The sequence below is a fragment of the Anolis sagrei genome, chromosome 4 (assembly GCF_037176765.1).
Source record: "Anolis sagrei isolate rAnoSag1 chromosome 4, rAnoSag1.mat, whole genome shotgun sequence".
NCBI classification, from domain to species: domain Eukaryota; kingdom Metazoa; phylum Chordata; class Lepidosauria; order Squamata; family Dactyloidae; genus Anolis; species Anolis sagrei.
The window spans coordinates 130,444,328-130,458,966 of record NC_090024.1 but is presented as its reverse complement, the minus strand read 5'-3'; the positions used below and the strand labels follow the sequence as shown (position 1 = coordinate 130,458,966).

The 14,639-nt window shown below is 40.8% G+C and overlaps 1 protein-coding gene across 1 annotated transcript in view; it reads left to right on the top strand.

Moving 5' to 3' along the window:
- DDR2 (discoidin domain receptor tyrosine kinase 2) overlaps window positions 1–14,639 on the top strand; it is a 56,031-nt gene that overhangs the window by 21,041 nt on the left and 20,351 nt on the right. Inside the window, exons 4-9 of the mRNA XM_060774372.2 lie at window positions 1,574–1,805; window positions 2,024–2,171; window positions 6,461–6,557; window positions 8,512–8,695; window positions 10,133–10,376; window positions 12,969–13,031. Of these exons, the coding sequence (XP_060630355.2) occupies window positions 1,574–1,805; window positions 2,024–2,171; window positions 6,461–6,557; window positions 8,512–8,695; window positions 10,133–10,376; window positions 12,969–13,031 (968 nt within the window). The remainder of the gene's footprint in view (window positions 1–1,573; window positions 1,806–2,023; window positions 2,172–6,460; window positions 6,558–8,511; window positions 8,696–10,132; window positions 10,377–12,968; window positions 13,032–14,639) is intronic.

The window sequence follows — 14,639 nt, the reverse complement described above, 5'->3', positions numbered from 1 at the left end:
GGAATCACTGGGGTATTGTGTGGCTTCCGGGTTCTAGCAGCATTTTCTCCTGATCCTCTGAAGATGCCATCCACAGATACAGGTGAAACATCTGGAGAAAATGCTGCCAGAACACGGCCATACAATCCAGAAACCACACAACACCCCATTTGTAATTAATGTATTGTCAAAGGCTTTCATGGTCGGAATCACTGAGTTACTGTGAGTTTTTTCAGGCTGTATGACCATGTTCCAGCAGAATTCTCTCCTAATATTTCATCAGAAACTCTGAAGATGCCAGCCACCGATGCAGGCAAAACGTTCGGAGAGAATGCTGCTGGAACATGGCCATACAGCCCAAAATACTCACAGCTATACATAGATAAAAATGCATTTGTGCTAAAAAAAAAAAAAAAAGCCCAGCTGGATTAATCTTTGGGCCCATCAAGTTTAGCAGTGGGAAGTCAGATGTTTCTCAGGAAGCATCTGCATTGAAGAATTAATGCAGTATGACACCTCTTTAACTGCCATGCTTCGGTGCCATGAACCCTTAGAACAGTGGTTCTCAACCTGTGGGTCCCCAGATATTTTGGCCTTCAACCCCCAGAAATCCTAACAGCTGGTAAACTGGCTGGGATTTCTGGGAGTTGCAGGCCAAAACACCTGGGGACCCATAGATTGAGAACCACTGCCTTAGAAGCTTGCAAGCGGGCCAGAAAGGTGATGACCCTCTCCTGCTTCTTGCTTCCAGTATCTGGTGTTTCAGAAAAAAAGTTCCATTTGGTATTTATGGCCAGTAGCCATTGATAGAAGTCTGTGTATAATCCACATTTAAACAATTTCAGCCAGTGATTATACAATTTTATGGTAGGAATTTCCTTTCATTGTTGTTTTGCTCTTCTGAATGTATTGCCATCAATTCATTGGGTGACCTTCAGTACTAGTTTTAAATGTGTCATGATGTTATTGTTTTGATGTTTTACTGTTATTGCTTTAATGCTTATTGGTTTGCTTTCTGAGTTTTATTGTATTTGTTATGCTGTTGTTTTATTGAGGGCCTTGGCCTTTGTAAGCTGTGGCGAGTCCTTCGGGAGATGTTAGCGGGGTACAAATAAAGTTAATAATAAAATAATAATAATACTGTGATGTATGAAGGGAAGGAAATGTGTCTCTGGCTTCCATCTGCACCACAATGTAGGACAGTTCAATCTGTCAACCAGTTGTAACCAGCTTTCTCTATCATGCTTGGAGCTGTCCTGGACATGTTTCTCTCTCCATTGCTGAGGCTATTGTGAAGGAGCAAGGATTGGATTGCTTTTTCAACCTGTGCTGAACCGGTTAAGAAGACTGTGGTCGTGAATACTGTCAGCACATAGGTTGTTGTGGTGGTTGAAGTGAGGAGGAAAAATTGGAAATATGAAAGGTTTATGGAGAAGATGATATAGCATGTGGCAAGTGTTCAAATCATCTTCCCCAAAGAATAAAGGAATGAGATATGGCAACCTAGTTTTGCCTCCAGACCCTCAGAAAGAGGAGATCCATGAATGTCAGGGGTGAGGAGCAACACTTAAACCTACTCTCTACATTTCTGCAGGCTAGGATCAGAAGATGGGGATGGTGCATGGTGTCCTGAAATCCCTGTGGAACCAGATGACCTGAAGGAATTTCTGGAAATTGACTTACATGCTCTGCACTTTATCACCCTGGTAGGGACTCAAGGCCGCCATGCAGGAGGCCATGGCAATGAGTTTGCTCCAATGTACAAAATTAATTACAGCCGGGACGGCACCCGCTGGATGTCTTGGCGAAACAGGCATGGAAAGCAGGTAAGGGCGTGAGACAGAGGAGGAAGAAATGCTTGCAGTAGTATTGGCATTCATTGTTGTTGTGTTAGTTTAGCAGCCAGGGGGCACCCTTAGTATAACAGTGACGAACCTTGATTTTAACAAGAACTCTAGTGTGTTTTCCATGCTTGTAACTCCTTTTCAACTATTTGCTGTCCAATAGCCATTTCCTTTCTCATCTTATGTGTGTCCACCTCCAGGTCCTTGATGGAAACACCAACCCATATGACATTGTTCTCAAGGACTTGGAGCCGCCCATCATTGGTCGATTCATACGCTTTATCCCTGTGACGGACCACTCCTCAAATGTCTGCCTCAGAGTTGAACTCTATGGTTGTATCTGGCTGGGTATGTACATAGCACATATGCATTCTGAAGACAGGAATGCATTTTTTGTGTCTGTCGAGGCTGCACTGGAATCTCCCTCAATTTGTTTAATATAAAAGGATTGTATTGAGTGAAATGGGTGGTGGATTGCACATGTAAAGTAGAAACTACTGGCACACTGTCTGTTTGAAGGCTGGCCAGTGGGTTTCTGGAGCCTGGAGCAAGTGCGATGTTGGGGGCCCTGCCATTTCTTATTTCAAAGAGTTATGTGGCCCTTTGCAATGTCATCATGATCACCTCTTTATCTGGAACCCCCAGTGTCACAATGAGAAAAACCCTTGTGCTGGCAGGACTGAAGGCCGACAGGTCAGAGGTTCGAATCTGGGAAGAGTGCGGATAAGCTCCCTGTGTCAGCTCATGCGGGGACATGAGAGAAGCCTTCCACAAGGATGATAAAACATTCGGCTGTCCCCTGGGCAATGTTCTTGCAGACCGCCAATTCTTTCACACCAGAAGCGACTTGCAGTCTCTCAAGTTGATCCTGTCATGAAAAAAAAAAACAACACTTTATCTAACTTAGTCTTCAAAGCAATAATGTGTATAATTTTTTTAAAACCCAAGATTAATTAATTAATTAATTGAGAAATTAATGTGTGCTCGCCTCCTTAAAAAAGCCAGTTTATTTGATGCAAAGACAAGCATTGCCAGTGGATGGCGACATTAACTTTAAAGTTAGTAGTATATCTGCTTTTCATTTTAGTTTTAGAGCTAAGAGAAATTTGAGTCTGCACCATCGCTGAAGGATTTTTAAGGAGCTCTACCTGTAAAGTAACAGAGTTTTGACTGATATTATAATCACCCAGCTCCTCATGAGGCCACTACAAAAGTGTTTTTGTTTTGTTTATTAGGAAGAACTTCCTAACTGTGAGAGCCGTTCAGCAGTGGAACTCTCTGCCCCGGAGTGTGGTGGAGGCTCCTTCTTTGGAAGTTTTTAAACAGAGGCTGGATGGCCATCTGTCAGGGGTGCTTTGAATGCAATTTTCCTGCTTCTTGGCAGGGGGTTGGACTGGATGGCCCATGAGGTCTCTTCCAATTCTATGATTCTATGTTTTGTTTTGTTTTGTTTTTTGTTTTTTTTCAGGAGCGACATGATAAACCACAAATCACTTCTGGTTCTTGGACCACTTTGATCCGGTCATATTCTTCTTAGTACCTTGCTTTGTTCTCCACACCCATAGCTGGAGGAGCAATCTTTCCCACCTACGAGAGGGATGCCCTTCACTTACCCAATGCCGCCTTCTAGTCACCACAGACACTTCTATGACTGGTTGGGCTGTTACTGGACACTGTTTCTATACATAGTAGTTTTTCCATATCATCATCCTTGATTACTCACTGTGTAGGGAGCCCACCATGCAGTTAAAAAGTTGTTTCATTACACAGCTATTCTGGGGTCTACAGGCAATACTTCCTTCACCTTCTACCTCAAGAAGCAAAGAGGAACACACTACTGGACCTTCCTTCAACTCACGTTCCATCTCTGGGTTTGGAGCATCCATAGAGGCATATTACTGTTAGTGATGCACTAGCCAGTGACCTCCTTCATCCATGAGTCAGAAGTGGACTTATCCCTTTTCTGATGTCTTCCATTTCTAGGATTCATCCAGAATAGATCTCTTTGAATACCTAACAAATGTCCAGTGCACTTTATTTTGCAGCAAGGGCTGTTGAATCAGTGGCTCTCTAGGAGATGTGTTTCTTTTCACTTTCACCTCTGCTGTTCAATTTTCCTTCTCTTTTCCTCTTCATCATAGTCCTCACAAGGACTATCCAATTGCAACCGCACCAATCATAGTTCCTCTGCCTCCTTAGGCTATGCAGCAGAGAGTGACAGTGTTTTCTGAGATGCCTGTTTCTCCTCTCCATATGCTGTGGCAGGATACTTCACCTGGATGTGGTCATATAGGTCTGCCCTCTTTGGAGCTTTTGAGTGTCTTCAGAACAGTGCTCACAGGCACTCTATAAACTACTCCCATGTGTTCAAATTAGCCTCCTTTGTCTCTTTTCTACAAAAGAGGAGTTTGGCTAGGGATAACATCACCCTCAAACACATCCTTCACTTTTGTATGTCTCTGAGAGCTAAGAATCTATCACATTTTTGCTTTTAGAGTCTATGTGGTAACCATCTCTGCTTATTCTAAAGTACATGATGCTCCATCCTGTTTACACAGACTTTTTTGAAGGGTACATACACCTAATCAAGGCCTGCTACTTCTCCTGAGTCCCCTTCAATATTATGGCAAGCCCCTTTGAATCCATGGCATCCTGTGATCTTCACTTGGTCTCCTGGAAGACAGTCTTCCTCATCATCTTCTTCTTTGCTGATAGAGGCAGTGACCTAACAGTGCCACGGGTGGCTCCCCCTTACTTAGGCTTTCAAAAGGACAAATGTTCTCCATGAACATCTCTTTCCTACCAAAGCTGTTTTCCATCTCCCATCTCAATGAACCTCTTGTTCTTCCAACCTTCATGTAGTCCCCCATCTTCTGACCTGGACCCTGCCTGCCATACCTTAGATGTTAGAAGGACACCCCTATTCTGTGGCTCTTGAACAAAACAATTTTGGAAGACCTATGGCACATATAAGAAGAGAAGGGTGATTTCATCTCAGTGTCACCTCCATTACGTGGTGAATATTATGCCCATTGCCCTCTCCTTCCTAGGAAACTCCTTCAGCAATGGCTTAAAGCTCATTCAGTTCAACATCTACTTCCTCGGAAAAACACATACATATAAGCAACCTATTCTTCCTGTTGTTACCACCTTTATATTTGCAGATTATTTGATATAATCAACCTTCAGTAATTACTCATGCGGCCTACATTGTGCTGAGGTGTGTGTGGGCTGATTTTTTTTCTATCCTCTTTTTGAAGACATCCAGATAGCCCACCAGTTCTTTGCAGAAAAAATGGGGTTTAAAGAAGTATGAAAGAAATATTTAACAAACAATGTTGGTAGCTGTAATGACTCACTTGAGAAAATATACATGCATCCTTCCCTGCAAGCTGGTATTTTCTGTGGAAGGAAGGAAAGTCAGATACTACATGAATACCAGTCCGATACAGGCCAAAATCCTGCATCAGACCAGAAGTTCCTCCAGGAACCTCAGGTCCATAATGTGGGACAAAACAGGTTAACCCATGCTAAATTGGGAAATGCACCAGAGTTTTGGTGAAACTCAAGCAGCCTCACACTTCAGGGTGAATGTGGACATCTTCTAATCTTACTGATTAGGATCGGGTGTCACCACCCCTGTTCCTAAGTAAGGGGACAGATCAGGACCATATCATTTTCTAATTGCATTAACAAAGGATTATTGATTTTTGGGCACCCTCGTTGACACCATCTCCATCCCTGTATTCTGGAACCACCTTGAATTAAAGGGGACATGCAGATGAGCATTAATGGGGAAAGGGAGATAAGCTGATGTGTGACTATGTGTGTGTCTGCACTTTTACTCTTTGAGAAGGAAAAAGCCATGAGGAAACCAATGGTTTAGTTCTGGGTCTTCTCTGCAAACACAGTAAGCCAGAGAGAATTAGATCGTAGATAATATTGCTAACCATGCAGCTGGATCTATTCCCAGCCTTCAGGTTGGCTCTGTGTTTGTGGGCAATGGGCATCTTTCCAGATCTGTGTTCTCGCCAATAATAATAATAATAATAATAATAATAATAATAATAATAATAATCTTTATTTATACCCCGCCACCATCTCCCCCAACGGGGACTCGGGGCGGCTTACATGAGGCCAAGCCCAAACAACAAATTACAATAAAATAAAATACAAGTTACAATACAATAAACAACATCGCAATAAAGTACAAAACATAAGAATACAATAAACAATATACAAAAAACATTTAAAAAACACAGTAAACCAAACATAATAACAGTGAATGGGCCGCATGTACATAAAATTATTTAAAAACTCATGGTGAGATAAAGGAGCAGAATTATTTATGAGTGAGAACCCGTGGAGAGACAGGGTGATAGACTGACCTTCGTACAAGGGGGGGTGTACTCCTAGGACAAGAACGTTGAGGGGACCAATAGCTTAAGATTATGTGACTACTCTCCAAAAGCGCAAAGGAAGAGCCAGGTCTTGAGATTCTTTTTAAAGGTTTCTAAGGTAGGGGCTTTCCTAATCTCTCCGGGCAATGAGTTCCAGAGGGGGGGCCACAGAGGAGAAGGCTCTCTCACTTGCGAACAGCAAAAGAGTAAAATAACCTCTATTGTATCCCTTTACAGATGGTCTAGTTTCATACAGTGCTCCAGCAGGACAGCAGTTGGTTCTACCTGGTGGAATTGCGATTTATCTGAATGATTCGATCTATGATGGTTACAGGTGGGTTCAATATTATCATGTGTCTAGCAAAGATTCAGGTGCGGGAAGTGGGAGATCTTTAAGCCATAGGTGAAGGAACCTGGCAATCTAGTTGACTCAAGAACGATTGTGATATGTTCAAATGGTCTTCAGCTTCCTGCCCATAAGCTTGTAATTCTGTGTGATCTCTCAAAGGTTGCGTCTTGCAGTGTCACTGATTCTCACATGGCCAAAAGATAGAGTAGCAGTCTGTGGGCTTGATAAGCCTTGTCAGCCTTTCTATTACAGCTTGATTTTTGCTCTGGCGACAACACACCTCTTGACTCATCCTATCAGGTCTGCAGACCAGTGTTTCTGTTCCCCTTAGCATGAAGTCCCCTACTACCACCATATGTCTTCTTGGAGGTTTTGCCTTTGGGAAGAGTCACTGAGAAGTTCTTCTTTCTTGTCCTCGCCAATTGAGCAGTAAACCATAAGAAGAGCTCACTAAACAATCCTAGAGCTCATGGGCTCATAAAGGGACATATGACCCTTCAAATAACCCAAACCAAAAATGTACAGGTCTTTATAGGTCAAAACCAACATTCTGAATTTTTCATAGAAACAACTAGGTAAACATGTGGGCTGTTGCTACAAGGCAGTGATGTTTTTTATGTAGCCAGTGCCAGTTAAGAACTTGGTTGTAGGTAATTATCCAAAAGAATACATTCAACTGGAGTTGAAGAATCATATTGGATTATTTTAATGGGATTTGAGAGGCTACAGCTGAGAGCAGAATTTGGTAAAAGCCCATTATACATATTACATGGATCTCAATTTTTTCGCAAGCTATCCCTTGTGAATAATATAATACCATATCTGTATAAATAAAAATGTAATGTTCATTTGTGGGATTAACATAACTCAAAAACCACTGGACCAATTGACACCAAATTTGGCCACAAGACACCTACTAACCCAAGGAGTGACCATCACTCAAAAAAAATTGATTTTGTCATTTGGGAGTTGTAGTTGCTGGGATTTATAGTTCACCTACAAACAAAGAGCATTCTGAACCCTACCAATGATGGAATTGAACCAAACTTGACACACAGGGCTCCCACAACTAACAGAAAATTCTGGAAGGGTTTGGTGGGCATTGATCTTGAGTTTGGGAGTTGTAGTTCACCTACACCCAGAGAGTACTGTGGATTCAAACAATGATGGATCTGGACCAAACTTGGCATGAATATTCCATATGCCCAAATATGAACACAGATGGAGTTTGGGGGACCTTGACATTTGGGAGTTGTAGTTACTGGAATTTATAGTTCACCTACAATCAGAGAGCATTTTGAACCCCACCAACAACAGAATTGGGCAAACCTCCCATACAAGACCCCCCATGACCAGTAGGAAATACTTAAGGCCATCCAGTCCAACTCCCTTCACCAGGGCAAGAAAACGTAATCAAAGTCCTCTTGAGAAAGAGCCATCTAGTCATAAATATAGAGAAATATGATACACACACAGGTATAGTATTATAGATTTGAAAGGGACCCCTAAAGAAGGACAGTTGTATGTTGCATGTTCCAGAGGAGGCAAACCACACAATCTCCACATCAACACTGACAAAGAAACAGCAAGAAGTACTGTTTACCCACAAACATAAAGAAATTACAAATATTAGAAACCAAGACTTTCTCATTACTTTATTTTCCAGATCACCAGACTGGGCCACGGCAATGCCTGGCAGGGGATGGCTAGTTACAAAATATAAAAACTTTCCCATCTCCTGCTAAACGAAGTATGCTAAGACTCTATACATACCTCGTCCCTCCCTGTAGTCATTGACTCAGATTTTGAGCAGTGTTTAAGGAGACCATAATCAGTCCCATTGTTGCCAATTTGGAAAAAGATTCTTGCTGAAATCCATGCTGGAAAGTATTGTTACTTACCATGTCCTTTTGTTTCCTTCTCATTTGCCTTCCACTAGCATGACAGAAGGACTAGGACAGCTGACGGATGGGGTTGCAGGCCTAGATGATTTCATCCAGACCCATGAATACCATGTATGGCCTGGTTACGACTATGTTGGCTGGCGCAATGAGAGCACCACCAATGGCTATGTGGAAATCACCTTTGAATTTGACCGGATCCGAAACTTTACTACCATGAAGGTTGGTTGACCTGCTCCTGTGTTCCCATGAAGTATCAAATCACTGGTATTGCATGCGGGCCAGTTTTGTTGGTACGGTATAGTATTTGTTGCACCTTTTTTTCGTCGTATCATTGTCTATGCTGACATAGGTTTAGTGCGGGATTCTAACTTGAATAAACAGTTACATTGGTCTGTAGAGATGTATGACAAAGTTATAAATGAGATAACGAACAGTGAAAGGATCCTTGTGCAGAAACCCAATCCCACTTTCACAGGTCAAGGGGGGGGGGGGGTCTCCATACTTATTTCTGTAGCTCTGAGAAGCCTTTTTTAGTTTGTTGATATAATGTCAGTTGTTGTATAGTGGACACTTGTATGCTGTTACTCTAGCTGGCATCACTACTGTCTTTAAAATATAGGGTGTCCCAAAAGTCTCCATACATATGAAAAATTAGCAAATTCATATCTTATATATTTTAATATTTATATATTTTATACTTCAAAGACAGGGGTCCTCAAACTTTTTAAGCAGGGGACTAGATCACAGTCTGTCAAAATGTTGGGGAGCTGGGCCATAGTTTGAAAAAATCTTGAAATACTTTGTTTGCACACTGCACATACCTTATCTGCAGGATTGTATTATTATATATTATTTGCAATATTGTAATCTGGATTTATAATTTATCTGTTGTATAATGTGGAGGTTTATAGTTTCTTTTTCAACAAAGCAATTAACTTCATCTTTTCTGTTCCTGGGGGGTGGGTGGGGGGAATGGGACACTTTCTGTTACAATACTGCATGGGGCTTGTTTCTGTTTAGATTTTAGATTTGACATTTCTTTCTTCATATTTTCTTGCTTACTCTACAGAACGCTGAATAAATTGTTTAGTAATGTCCTGGGGGGGATGTTTCACAGTTTGCCGTGCTTTTAAGATCCTTTTAGCTCCTTATAGATGTGGTTTTGCTTATATTTCTTCTAAAAAATTAGGTCTATGCACATCTAGATAGGTATCTTAAGACACCGAGGCCCCTTCCACACAAAATCCACATTGTACTGGTTTAGATGGCAGTATGGACTCAGATAACACAGTTAAAACAGATATTGAGGATTATCTGCCTTGATATTCTGGGTTATATGGCTGTGCGGAAGGGCCCTGACCACTAGGCTAACCTGGCAGAACACTGAGTATATGCTCAAATCCAGAATAGAGAAATCCCTGTCTTGTACTTAATGTTTTTTCAGTGGGAAGTGTTCAGATCAGGAGTAAAGGTGAAAAAAAAGGAGTGTGAAGTTTCTATCAAAAATATTTTGCCATATGATCACTCCTTTCTTTATGTGAAAAATCCAAGTCCAAAAAGTTTCACCTGCTCAATATGTACAGTTGCGGAAGTTACCAAAAACTTTAGTTGTAGCACTGCATTGATCTCAGACTATCTTGTGTCTCTCCTGTGCAGGTTCATTGCAATAACATGTTTGACAAAGGAGTGAAGATTTTCAAGGAGGTGCAATGCCATTTCCGTTCTGATTCAAATGAATGGGAGCCCAATCCCATCTCTTCGGTGCTGGTGTTAGATGATGTAAACCCTAGCGCCCGCTTCGTCACTGTGCCACTACTCCATCACATGGCCAATGCCATCAAATGCCAGTTCTACTTTGCTGACATATGGATGATGTTCAGTGAGATCACCTTCCAGTCAGGTATGACAACACAAGGATGGATCCTGCAACTGTGCTGTGTGTGTAATGTTGGTGGGGTTAGGTAGCAATTCAGAAGTGCATCTCAAGCAGTGTTGTCCTTCCCAGATGCGTCATCTGAGATCCTTTAACTGAAATAACCATTAAGTGAATTTGGGACCTTTTGCATAAAAAACAAGTTCTCTGAATTGTTGTAAACACTGATTTAAATTCAGTTCTGAGTCTCATCTGCAGTAGATCTATTTAATCAGTGGGAAATTGGTAAATCAACCCATATATATACTAGCCGTCCCCTGCCATGCGTTGCTGTAACCCAGTGTGATGATCTGAAAAATAAAGTAATGAGAAAGTGTGGGTTTCTAATATATGTAATTTCTTTATGCTTGTGGGTAAACAGTATTTCTTGCTGTTTCTTTCTCAGTGTTCTCATTACTACTCTGGAACATGCAATATATAATTGTTCTTATAGGGATCCCTTTCAGATCTATGATACTATATCTCCCTGTGTGTGAATCATATCTATCTATCTATCTATATCTATGGCTGGATGGCTCTTTGTCAGGAGGGCTTTGATTACATTTTCTTGCCCTGGTGAAGGGAGTTGGACTGGATGGCCTTAAGTATTTCCCCAATTCTGTCGTTGGTGAGATTCGGAATATTTATTTATTTATTTATTTATTTACAGTTCTTATATTCCGCCCTTCTCACCCCGCAGGGGACTCAGGGCGGATTACAGTCAACACATATATGGCAAACATTCAATGCCAGTTTTGACAAACAACGTTTAACACACAAATACACCAAGGCTATTTAACTTTTTTCTGGCCGCCAGGGAAGCTGCTGCTTTTCATCGTCCATCAGCGACACCGATGAAGTTCTTCCGCATTCCACATTCCCCGGAGTCTTTTTTCTTTATGGCCTCATAAATTAGTTAAATTTAGCCTCCCACACAAGGTGGTGCCTTATTTTCCTACTTGACAGATGCAACTGTCTTTCGGGTTGCAAAGGTCGACAACGGGCTACACAATGGCTGGACACCCACTCCAGCCCGGGCTGGCTTCGAACTCATGACCTTTTGGTCAGAGTGATCTTAATGCAGCTGACACTCAGCCAGCTGCGCCACAATACTCTTTTATTGTACAAAATACTCTTTTATTGTAGGTGAACTATAAATCCCAGTAACTATAACTCCCAAATGTCAAGGTCTATTTCCTCCAAACTCCATCTGTGTTCATATTTGAGCATATGGAATATTCGTTCCAAGTTTGGTCCAGATCCATCATTGTTTGAGTCCACAGTGCTCTCTGGATGTAGGTGAACTATAACTCCCAAACTCAAGGCCAATGCCTACCAAACCCTTCCAGTTTTTTCTGTTGGTCATGGGAGACCTGTGTGTTAAGTTTGGCCCAATTCCATCATTGGTGGAGTTCATCCAGTGGTTTTTGTGTTATGTTAATCCCACAAACTAACATTGCATTTTTATTTATATAGATGTGTGTGTGTGTGTTAATTTATTCAATGGGGCTATTCTAATTGGATTTAACAGGGATTGGGTATTATACTGAATTCAGCCAAATTAGCCTCTGGTCCCTTCTACACTGCCATATAATCCAAATTATCAAAGCAGATAATCTACCTTATCTACTTTCAACTGGAGTATATGAGTCTACACAGCCATGTAATCCAGTTCAAAGCAGATAATCTTAATTTTATATGGCAGTGTAGAGGGGGCTTATATAGCCCAGGGTTGTTGCAGACAGAAACTCTTAAGTAGTTTCTGCTAGAAGAGAGTCTTTGGTTTGGGATGCCAGATATGCCACACACTTTCTGCATCAAAATCTATTAATTTTTTTTAATCTTGTAGTTGCTCAATTATTTAGGAGTGGGTCGACAGGCCAGTAGGCCGCGAGGCCTTGTATTCATATATGGTTTTACATGTTTTGTATGTTTTGCATGTTTTAGTATGGTCAAAATTGACTAATCAATAAAGAATTGTATCATTATTGCATCAAAATGTGCCTTACAGTGGAGCTATGAGCTCTCCTTTAGGATACTTCTCCTGAGTTTTGCATCCTCATGTAATAAGGCAGATAGGAGATTTTGAAAGGCTGTGGTGGAGTGCCATACATACCAGATAGCCTGCATGGTCCATAGACACCTCTTAGGTTATAAGGCCGGCATGTCTGCATGGAGCACCATTTCCTTCCTGCTGAGGCAGTACCTATTGATCTACTTATATTTGCATCTTTTTTAACTGCTAGGTTGGCAGAAGCTGGGTCTAACAGCAGGAGCTCACCCCTCTGCACAGATTTGAACTGCCAACCTTCCGGTCAGCAAGTTCAGCAGGGTTTAACCCATTGCACCACCATGACATCATGCCAGTTGTTTCTGGGATCAATTGAAGATCCCTTTGTCGCCATGTTGCCATTATTTCTCTTCTTTTTGCTTTTGAGCAGATGTCCAGACATTATTATTTCATAGTGAAACTTAAAGAAACCAGCTTAAAATAAATTGTGCACTTTCAAATACCAAGATACCCACTCCCAGTTGTTGCTTATCTAAATAATAATACCTCCTCTCTTCTTCTTTTGTTAGATGCTGCCATGTACAACAATTCTGGAGCCATTCCTGAATCTTCAGTGACTCCCACCACATATGGTATGAACAATATATTTTATTAGGTTGGGATGTGGACAAGTGATTTCAATGGAATATTGTAGTTATTCGTGCTGGGGCCACCAATAACTATAATACAACTCACCCCATCCTAGTCAGTGTTGTATAATCATTCCCAAATGTAATTTCAGCATGGAGATATAATATTTTTTGGACTGATTTGGAGCACGTTTCAAACTTGGTGAACTGTTTTTAAATGTATATTTATTACCATTTTATGTAATTGGGTATTTTATTGGTGTTTTTATATTGTTGGAAGCCGCCCTGAGTCCCTTTTCGGAGGTCAAGAATAGGATGGGATACAAATGTTCCAAATAAACAAATAAATATTTCACTTTATTTGCTGTTGTTGGGGTGATAATCTTACAATTATGGTGGCAGTGCATTTTTTTTTAAAGTGTATCTTTCTCAGCTGAATTAGAGCAAAAGGCTAAACATTCCTGTTCTCATTTTAACAGAGCCATAACAGTGACTTTTTCCCCATGTGGCAAACAAATCCAAAACCTGGCGTAAACACCATTTTGTCTTGTCCTTTTCATGTTCTGTATTCTAGCGAACAGCTTAGAAAATATAAATAAGTGCTTTAAAATGAGTAGGGATTTTGTTTATAGAAACTATACAAGTGATGTTGCCAAATGGGCAGTTCTGTGAGGTCTCATCTACATTGCCATATAATCCAGATTATCGGAGTGGATAATCCACATATAATTCAGTTCAAAGCAGTTAATCTGGATTTTATATGGCAGTTTTGATGGAGTCTTAGGGCCCTTCCAGACAAGCCCTATATCCCAGGATCTGATCCCAGGTTTTCTGTTTATTCCAGATTATCTGGCAGTGGGGACTCATATAATCCAGTTTAAAGCAGAAAACCTGGGATCAGATCCTGGGATATAGGGCCTGTCTGGACGGTCCCTTAGCGTGGTCCCAGTTTTTTTACAACAGTATCAAAGTGATGGCGCAGAAAAGAAAGAACTCATGGAGAAAATGAAATTTTGGGTGAACAGGAGTACAGTTCAGTTTATTATGAACTGACATAATTATAATAAGAATTTTTTGAGGCAACTAAAAAGAGTATCACTGCTAGTCTGCATGTCTAGTAGTATGCTAACTGGGAAGAATGGGAGATATAAGTGTACATTTGGAAGGCACCAACTGGGGAAAATGTGTATATATGTAAATATTTTAACAATCCGCTTGGATGTGACCAAAACCACATTTCTAACCGCTTCTGGCGAACTGATTTTATTTTCATTTTATTTTCATTTTTTCCATGAAGGCATTCATAGACATTAGTTTGCATTACTGCTAGGTAAAACGTGGCTCAAGTCTATTTGGCTGTAGTGTACGCAATGTTTGAGTAGTATTTAGTATTGCTGTTTTTGAAAAAGATAGTTGAAAAAACTGTTGAGTGTTGCAGATGTGATATTTTTATTCCAAAAGGATATTCCATATCTTAATTAGAGGTTTCCTATCTGTTTTATTCTACCTTTATAATTTTTTCTTTCTGCCTTTCCTATTCCTCTAGTCTCCAATTCTCCAATTCAGCCTCTACTCTTGGCCTTTTCTCATGCTTTTCTTATCTCTGTAAGA